Source organism: Atractosteus spatula, chromosome 8 (assembly GCF_055471065.1).
Source record: "Atractosteus spatula isolate fAtrSpa1 chromosome 8, fAtrSpa1.hap1, whole genome shotgun sequence".
In the NCBI taxonomy this organism is placed as follows: Eukaryota; Metazoa; Chordata; class Actinopteri; order Semionotiformes; family Lepisosteidae; genus Atractosteus; species Atractosteus spatula.
The window spans coordinates 53335473-53345114 of NC_142713.1; the positions used below are offsets into that span (position 1 = coordinate 53335473).

The window sequence follows — 9642 nt, forward strand, 5'->3', positions numbered from 1 at the left end:
AGCTGGCGTGATTTCGGACACCCCGAGGTCTTCGCTGAGGTCCTGCGGGGTTGACACTTGTTGGTAAGAAGAGTGTAATTTTGTTTTGGTTGTTATACGTCTTTCGCAAATGTTGTGATGCAAGCAGTATGTTGTTAATATTTTTGCCGATTATTATAAATGAATTATCTTTGTGCTGCTCTGTACTCCTATTCCAGCTGGTGTTGTATACAACTGGCCTAGTCGCAGTGCCCGTATGGCGTGTGATGAATGAAATACCGGCTATTATTGTCCAATTGTGTTATTATTGTATGTGATCCTGTTAGAATCACCTTTCACATTCTTAAAAAGCGCAAACATTAATTATAAAAAAGCGATTATTTATCGTTAGCTGTTTATTTTACGCAAAGAACAGCAGTACTGCTCTTATAATTTCACAAGTCCCGCTGAGGAGAGCCGTGCGATTGTAAATTCAAAAATAACTTTATAGGTTCCTCTTGGGGCACAGGTATTGACAGAATTAATACAGTGCGAATACAGAACAGTATTACGGTAATGTGCGTAGCAGTAATAGTAATATCCTTGAGTAGCGCTCTTGAGGAATCGTACTGAAACGCGTTCGTTCTGGAATGGGACATTTTTGGAGCTCGGTTAGGATTTGACTTGAAAACCACAGAGGTGAACCGTGAACGCAGTGTGCATATGAGCTGAACTCGAGTGTGACGGTCTTTGTGCATAGTGGAATAACGAAAATATGACAAGCATGAGATGTGTACTACTTTTTATGAACTGGCAGATGGAAAGTCTGACAAAGCAAAAGCAATGATAATAACTGAATCATAACACCGCAGTAAAAAGGACAGTAGCAAGTGGAACCATGATTGCAGTGGAGCACATCATTTGCTCTTTGTAGTAAGAATATAGTGGGAAAATTTCTGTTTTCTGTTTTTGCTGCAGACAGGTTTTTAATCTCAATCAAAATTATTTCAATTTAGGCGTGTTTTTAAATGTTCTTTTTGCCCGGAAAAGATGATTATTGGTGGGAATTGAATTTTATCAACCTTGTGACAAATCGTCAGTTTCATTACTCCCCCCCGTCCAGGTGCAATACTTGAAATGCAAAAGATTAGAGCTTTAATCTTTTAATAATCACTCATTATAGATGAGCTTGATGCATTATCATCCCTACCTGTCTGCTCATCATAGGAAGCAGAGAAGAGACTCTACTAGTTCTGTAGGCTAAAGCTGTTGGAAATATTGCACTTCAGGGTTTTGCAGAAACCAGGGACTGAGTGCAGAAAATGTCTAAACGAGCAAAGCAGATCAGTTGCTGACATCAATTCGCACTAGGCATTTAGGGCCCAGCAGAGACGGGGGTCCCTCATAACCAGGCTGAGAACTGAGACTGCTGTGCTGTCTCCCTGTCTCCCCTAGGGCCTGCCATGACGGTGGTGATTGGGTTCGAAGGCAGCGCCAACAAGATCGGCGTGGGGATCGTGAGGGATGGAGTGGTGCTCTCTAATCCCCGGCGCACCTACATCACCCCCCCGGGGCAAGGCAAGTCCACTGGCATCTTCCACAGCTGGGCGCTGGAAGTAGAAACAAACAGTGGTGATATTACTGAGCATGTGGCTAGAAGCGTGTTCAGAATGTCAGAATTAATCTGTATCTTTATAATGTGGTCCTCAATGGGGGGAGCATTATTGTAGCTGTATAGAGGCATTGGAACAGCATGCTATGTTAAATCACAGATTTGTGTTCATGACGGAGGTATTGCAACAAAGGCAGAGTCAGTTGTTAAAACCTCTGCCGCACAAGGGGATAAACTTATGATTTCCCAGCTAGCTTTTATTAACAAGTTGAATTCATGTATTTGTCCCGAGGTTACCGTCATTTAAGTATAGTATTTGGTTTTTGTGGGTAAATCAGATGGTGGCATGGCGGTGCAGTGGTTAGCATTGCTGCCTCGCAGCTCTGAAGCCCTGAGTTCAATGCCTAGGGTGCTGTCTGTGTGGAGTTTGCATGTTCTCCCTAAGTTTGCATGGGCTTCCTCTGGGTGCTCCAGTTTTCTCCCACAGTGCACAGACACACTGGTAGGTTAAGTGGCTTTTGGGAAAACTGCGTGTTTGTGTCAGTTTCTGTTTGTGCTCTGCATGGACTGGCGTCCCGTCCAGGGGCTACCCAGCCTTGTGCCTGTTGCTGTTGCTCTGGCTCCCCTGTGACCCTCAATTGGATGAGGAGGTTAGAAAATGGATGGGTGGGTTGATGGGTAAATCAGATCTACGGGTAGCTGCAGTGTATTGCGATAAAGGAAATAAAACATTGCAATATTAAATGATTGATTGCTTAAAACATTTCTAATGGACCGCTAAAATGTTTTTTTAACCTACCTGCTCGTTGACCCCCAGGGTTCCTGCCCAGCGAGACAGCCAGACACCACCGTGGAGTTGTACTGACAGTCCTCAAGGAGGCGCTGCAGCAGGCTGGCCTCACACCCGCCGACATCGACTGTGTGGCCTACACCAAAGGTGGGGCTGTCGGGGGCTAAGCAGGGTGACAGCCTCTGACTGGCTCTGTTTTGATCAGACTCTCTGGCCCTCACCTTCTGTCTGCTCTGTTTGGCCCTGTCTCTATCCGTCTCTGTGTCCTTGTTCGATAAACCTACCCATGGAATGCGGGTATATCTATGTTACCTTTTCTTCTCCCTGTCTGCATGAACTGTTGCCACTGGGGTCTCTGTCTCTCTAAATTAATTGCTATATAAATGTACTAAATTTATTGTTCTCTGAAAAACAAAAAAGCATATTCTGAATGGTCATAATGATGCCAACAGGGACACGTAAGCTTCACTTTTTCCTGGTTTCTTGGAGATGAACAGGCGTGTGCTGCCCGGGACAGTGCTGCAACAAGCCCCTGACAGGGGATTATGGGAGCAAGCCATTCCTCTCCCAGTGTCCTCTCTCCTGTAGGGAGTTCAGGGTGCTGTGGCTAGCATGCTGTATTAGTTCAATTTACCAGATTAAACCAAACATTATTTTCTGCAGTAATATTATTTCAAATTTCTTTTTTCATCTGTCTTGTGCCCCCTGTGTCTCACCCCCTCTTTCCTCATTGAACCTTTGTCTTCTCCTTCCCCCTCGATCCTTCTTTTCCCTCTACAGGGCCGGGGATGGGTGCCCCCCTGGTTACCGTGGCGATAGTGGCCCGAACGGTAGCCCAGCTGTGGGGGAAGCCACTGCTGGGTGTCAATCATTGCATCGGTCATATCGAGATGGGGCGTCTCATCACAGGGGCCACTAACCCCACCGTGCTGTACGTCAGTGGGGGCAACACACAGGTCAGCGGGGGCGACACGCAGGTCAGGGGTCGAGAGGGTGATTGATGATCATGAGCAGGAGTAAGGACAAGGTCACCAACAGGTCACTGCTCGGGAGTTTGGTTCAAGTTGAAACATCCCACTTTTTCATGCCTGTCTGGTGTTCTGTGGTTTGTTTGTGTACATTACACAGTGGAAGTGGGTTTGTTCTGGGCTTCTGAAAGGGAATATACAGAGAAATGTTTGTTCATTTATATAACCCTTCTACCATTCTTTCTAATTGTGTTTTGCATTGAGAGGATGCTCTCTCAGCAGTAGAGCAGTGCTGTCTGTGAGCTGGCAAATAATAATGAGAAAAGCTTATGGACAGAGCTGGCAAATAAGCCCATCAAAGTTCACACTTAGCCTGTGAGCACAGTTACTCTCAATCGCCAGCAGGAATTGGAAAGATCCCATTACAAAGCCTTGCAATGCGACTTTGCCATTAATTCTTGGCACAGTTTCCGAGAGGTGTTTCCCTATTGTCGGTGCAGAATCTAGTTGTCCATTTTCATTTTGCTTATACCTGATTAGTTTAAAATAATACTTGAGGTCAACATTTGATCCCTTTAATAGAGAATATAAATTTCAATGAAGCCTTCCCTTTGCTGTCATGTTGTGCATGTGTGAGAGTACAGATACAGTGGGCGATGTGATAAGGCATGATCTGTCTCGTCCCAGGTGATCGCGTACTCCGAGCGGAGGTACAGGATCTTCGGGGAGACCATCGACATCGCTGTGGGAAATTGCCTGGACAGATTTGCACGCGTCATCAAAGTAATACTCAGGGCAGGTGCTCTTGGAGCGCATCTTGCACGCGTGAGCTTAGCGTAGTGCCAGTTGAAGACTTGCGTTCTGCCCACACTTATAGTTAACATGTGCCGCCTTCAGTCAGCTGTTAAAAGTCGCCACGTTTTGCAAAGCTGTCGGCTCATCAAGTCGCCAACAGCAAATGTCGGCTCCGTGAAGGCTACAGTAGAAAGGGCTCGATCAGTATAGGTTCGAGTCTGGGTCTCGTCACTAGCTGACTGTGACCATGATTCCCCCAGCGGTGGGCCACTGGGAGGAGAGCTGGTATTAGTCCGCCGGGGTCGACTTTCCCCTGCGGGTTTGTGGTGACATCTGTGAAGGATGCACCTCTCTTCCAGTCAGCTCTGATCCCCCCCTGTGTGTCTTTGCAAGGTGTGAACTATGTCACATGACTCGGAGAGTGAGGTGAGTGGGGTGTGAAGAGCCCATCTGTAAATCCTCAAGCTACCTCTGTGGGTACACGGGTCACCTCTGTGCAAATGGGGTGGACATACAGTATAAAATCTCTCAACATAATCGGTCACTGGCAGCATCCACTTTCTGAAAGAGTTACAGTGGAAGTCTGACGTTCAGTTTTCTGTTATCTGTGGCGGATGTGTTGGCTTGCTGTGTCTACACACACAGTGCGACGGAGCAGAGCTATTGCTCGATTCTTTCTACAGCAATGCTCTCCATATATTTTAAGACTGACGGTGCTGTGAGCAGCAGGGGTGATCTGATTTTCAGAGCCCTGGGGGACAGCACGGTCCGGCAGGCTGCGGCTTCTCTCTCGGCTCCCACTCCTGATACTGTTCTCATTGTGTTCAGATCTCCAACGACCCCAGCCCTGGATATAACATCGAGCAGATGGCTAAAAAGTAAGTCTTCTGTCTGTGTGTCACTTCACGTGCAGCAAAACATTTTCTTTGCTTTTTTCTGTCTCCAAACAAAGTCTAGTTCAAATATAAAACAGTCTGTATATCTATAGAAGCATCAAAGGGTGGGCGGGGGGGGGGGGTGCATAATGGCTGCACACTCCAGGGTCCTGGGTGCGAATTTGGCCTTGTATCCTTGGATCTCTGTAATTGTGGAGCTTGCACGTTCTCTGCCATGTCTGCAGTGTGTGGTCCAGATTCATGGGGCTTACCGCTGATGGATTAGTGGATAAATCCCAAACTCCTAAAAACTGCCTCTTTTCACTTCTAGAGATCCAGTCTTGTTCTCGAGCTCATTATTTCTCCCCGTCTGTCTGTTCTGTGCGTCTCGGCAGGAGCAGCCGGTTTGTGGAGCTGCCCTACACAGTAAAGGGGATGGATGTGTCGTTTTCGGGGATCCTGTCCTTCATTGAGGTGAGGAGGGGAAGAGGCCGCACAGCTGTGAAATACACACCTCCTGTTGAGCAACCTGTAGCGTGGGCAGCCCCTCTCCGGCAGCCCCGTTGTTCTTTGTGTTATCTGGAGACGACAGACAAGTTGACAAGTCTGACTATGCTGCAGTGAGGTTGTTAAAAGGTCCCTTTGCACTGTAGGTTATAGGACTGTACAGGAGTCCCAGCTATCACATAAATTCTTCCTTTTAAATGTCTGTTACAATGCTGCCATTTTACAGGACAAGCTAAGATTGACTCTTCATTAACAGTTCCTTTCTTTTCTCTTATGTTTTAACATAAGTGCATTTAAACCTGAAAACAGGAAGTTTTTTTTTTTTTACCCACAGGGTGGTGGGAGCGTGGAACAATCTGCCCGGCTGTGTTGTCAAAGCATCAATTAGCTACTAACAAGCAAACGGGCCACATACTGTAGGCCGAAAGGCCTCCTGATTTCTAACATTATGCTCTTAAGTTCTTGCCTGTTAGATGGTTTATACTTTCCATGCATGCCCACCTGAGCTTTCAAAGTTTTAACCAGAACAATAGTATTTTTTTTGCAACCTGAACCCATGTTGTGAGCAGATGTTTTTTCTGAATGAGGGACGTGTTAAGGCCTGGTCAGTGACCCTGCTCTGACTGGAAGTGTCCTGTCCTGCAGGAGATGGCGCACAAGCTGCTGGGCTCGGGCGAGTGCAGCGCCGAGGACCTCTGCTTCTCCCTGCAGGTCCGTCCGCTCGTATCCGTTTGCTCTCCTTTCGGCAATCGGGACTTTGTTGTGCATGTGGATAGGAGGGGAAATGAAGGCTCAGAGTAAAGTAATCCTGCAGCCAAAGGACAGATTCGCCAGAGTTTCCTTTCCTGCGGAGACAGGAGCGCAGCTACATGGTAATTGGGAGAAAGGTATAAAGGCTAATGTTGGGTCCAGTCAGATTTTAAAAGGGGAAAGGAATGAAAGGGAGAGGATGTTTATAAAAGAGATCAAGGTCCACGGAACACTATGCCGTAATACTTTAAACATTAACTCTCTAAACATTAAACCTCTCTATATCCGTTTCCTGCCATGTTAATATCCTGTGCTATCTATGTGCTTCATCACTTCCTGGGTCTGTGCAATATTTAATGATTTAAAAATAAAGACCTCAGCAGCCTAGGAGAAGCGCATCTGGGTCCGTCCTTATGAAGGAAATGATTCATATCTCTCTCGGGAAGCTGTGCAAGCAGGAGAGACGGAGAGACAGAGAGGCAGTCGCACCATCAGGCACGGGGGACCAAGCTGTGGTGTAGAGAGCTATGCGGTGTCATTCACTCTGCACCTCCCTCTCCCTCATTGCCTCATTATCCGGATCTCCCTCCTACCTCCACCCCTCCGGCTCGTCCTCATCCTTGCTCTTCCCCTTGCCCCTTTCTGCCCCCTCTGTCCAGGAGACGGTGTTTGCCATGCTGGTGGAGATCACGGAGAGGGCAATGGCTCACTGTGGCTCCCAGGAGGTCATGATTGTCGGAGGGGTGGGCTGTGAGTATTCCCAGTCAGCTCTCCGCTTTCAGATTGTACACTCGCCGCATGGCGCCACTTTGGAGAGGCACAGATTTGAAATGCTGCTTTGGCATTTTAGGTTATTTGAGATTTCGGATTTAACTTTGACACCGGACGAACCATTGTAGGCATCCCAGACGTGAACATTTACCTGGCTTGGTTGCAGCTGTGTAATTTTTGATTCATTTGCAAAGAACATTTAGCATGAAATCCTTATAAGTTAGACTTTTAAAGCCTCTTCACAGATGTAATTTTCTTCTAGCAACATAGCACGGCACGCTGCAGGGACATCAAGGCACTGCACAGAGTTTTTGCAGAAATTAGCAGAGAAACCACAAGAACACCGTCACCCATTTTAACATGGAAAGCCAGTGTAAACGGTGATCATTGTCCATCTGGTCACCATTTTGATCTCTCTTTACTATGGCCACACGAGTCTCCTAATGGGTTTCACGCTCCCTTTCTTTCTCTCGATCCAGGTAACCTGCGGCTGCAGGAAATGATGGGGGTCATGTGTGCGGAGAGGGGGGCTCGCCTGTTTGCCACGGACGAGAGGTGAGAGCAGGAGACCGCAGCCGCTGCAGTGAGCAGAGCCTGGGGGTTTGTGCTCGCCTGCAGGTGAAGCAGCGTGGCGAATATGGGCCTCTCTGTCTGCTGTGCAGTAGCTCCAGACCAGTCTGCTGCCCACAAGACCTCTTTAAGTAAAGGACCAGAGGTGTTTTTTTTTTAGACTGAATTTCCTGCAGTGAATAATGGTAAAGAGATACCAAAAATAATTATATAGTTTAAATGCATATTGGGAACATTGCCTTTGTGTTTATAAGGGTGTTGTGTTGATGGAAAAAAAGTTTGTGAACAAGAGAAGGAGCTTCATTCCGTCTTATTTGCACTTTTCTCAATAGTGGGTTGGCCACTAGAGACCGCCAGTGCAGCATTTTAAGTATCTTCGGTCTCAACAGAAGTCGGAGAAGATGATTCTGCCCATCTTGCTCATTTAGTTGGTAATGGCTAATAATTGATCTGAAGTTCCAGCCAAGGTATTGGCATCAGCAACATAGATGGGTAACTTGTACCATTCTTCCACAAACCAGAACAGGTTCTGTAGTGATACTGCAGTGGTGATTATTGTGTTTCAGGTTCTGTATTGATAACGGGGCGATGATTGCTCAAGCTGGCTGGGAGATGTTCCGCTCGGGACAGGTGACAGAGCTGAAAGACTCCTGGATCACACAGAGGTAGTGCCGATGTTGTCAGTACCATTGCTGTGACTGATGTTGCAAATTCCACCACTGTCAGCACACCTGCTGTTACTTCTGGGTTTCAGAGCACTGTACATCATCCTTGTCTTTTCTCAGTCACCTTTTCTGATGTTGTTACTTGAAATATTGCTTACGCAGGGTAAACAGGGCTGTTCTTAGGGCGGTTCAGGTCCCAGGTCAAATCCTATTGAAAAAGTCCTCTTTCCCCCTCCACCATCGCTTTGTTAGCTGTATCAACTACTACTCACACATTTTACAGACAGTGACAACCATATATATCACTAAAAGCAATCATAGACCGCTTCTTTGATGTAGCGCAAAGAAGCAAAAATCAGAAAGAACAGTGAAATGTGGTTATGGCTTTTTTGTCGGAAACGGATAATTTAGACAGATGACCGTAACAGGCTTATTTTTTCCACAGTTACTTGACATGGGAAAAATGTAGTACAAAAATCACAGCTGATACACTGTTTAAATGGACTGCATGGGAAATGTGGTCCTCTCAAGAAGATCTGTAAAAAGAACACCGCTGGAATTTCTTTTTCACTGAGATAAACAAGCATCTTTAAATATATGATACAATATTTAAGGTGTGTCTCTCCCCCAAGATAATTTTTGTATATGTACAAAAAATTGTTGTAAATGTTTTCAGATGCCTGTACATTGTGTACAGAGAGGCGTTAAAGTGCAATCATGCGTTACGTGTTGAACGCCTCTCGTGATGTATCTACATATGTGTGTGCGTTGCGGTTGCGTGCCTTGTTAGGAAAGTCACGGCACGTCACTGTGTCTGACCTCTCGGTGACATGCTGCAGGACCTGGGGAGGCTGCCAGCTTCGCATGTATACAAATCGTGACGTGTGCTTTAGGGATCAGAACCTTGCATTGACAGAGTGTGACTGACATGAGTTTGTCTGATTGACAGGTTCCGGACAGACGAGGTGGAGGTGACGTGGAGGGACTAGACGCTGGCGGCCCTGCGATTTCGGTTGACCGGCATGTATTTAAGGATAACATCCCTGAACTCGCTGGCTTTCAAAAAGAATGACCTGAGTCACAGGAAAGAAGCAGTGCTGGTCCAGGACGCCTCCTGTGTCTGTGGAGGTGAACAGAGACTGCTACCCGAGATGGTGGGGTGGGTTAAACAGCCAAAGAAGGCAGAGATATCTGACCACACAGCCACAAGAACTGGGGAAACAAGGCCACTGTTTGAAAATAGCTGTATCAGTACTCTTTCTGCTTTCATAATAAAGTCACTATACTTCTAGTATACTGACAGATTTTAATTCAGAAGACAATAAGTGAACATCTGAATTGTACATCCTGCTGCTGCAGAGAAAGGGGTTGAACTATACCC

At 46.5% G+C, this 9642-nt stretch overlaps 1 protein-coding gene across 2 annotated transcripts; it reads left to right on the forward strand.

The window, feature by feature from the left end:
• The first annotated feature begins 7 nt into the window (after positions 1-7).
• osgep (O-sialoglycoprotein endopeptidase) lies at positions 8-9555 on the forward strand. Of its 2 annotated transcripts, none has more exons than XM_088923388.1 (12): positions 8-63; positions 1414-1536; positions 2388-2507; positions 3141-3316; positions 4016-4111; positions 4952-5001; positions 5394-5472; positions 6151-6216; positions 6915-7005; positions 7506-7581; positions 8163-8261; positions 9211-9555. In XM_088923388.1, exons 2-12 carry the CDS (start codon positions 1422-1424, stop codon positions 9248-9250), a joined length of 1008 nt encoding a protein of 335 aa, XP_088779514.1. In that variant the 5' UTR covers positions 8-63; positions 1414-1421; the 3' UTR covers positions 9251-9555. The 2 variants fall into 2 exon arrangements, with proteins under 2 accessions (XP_088779514.1, XP_088779515.1); XM_088923389.1 differs by lacking the exon at positions 8-63 and adding an exon at positions 67-126.
• Positions 9556-9642: the final 87 nt, after the last annotated feature.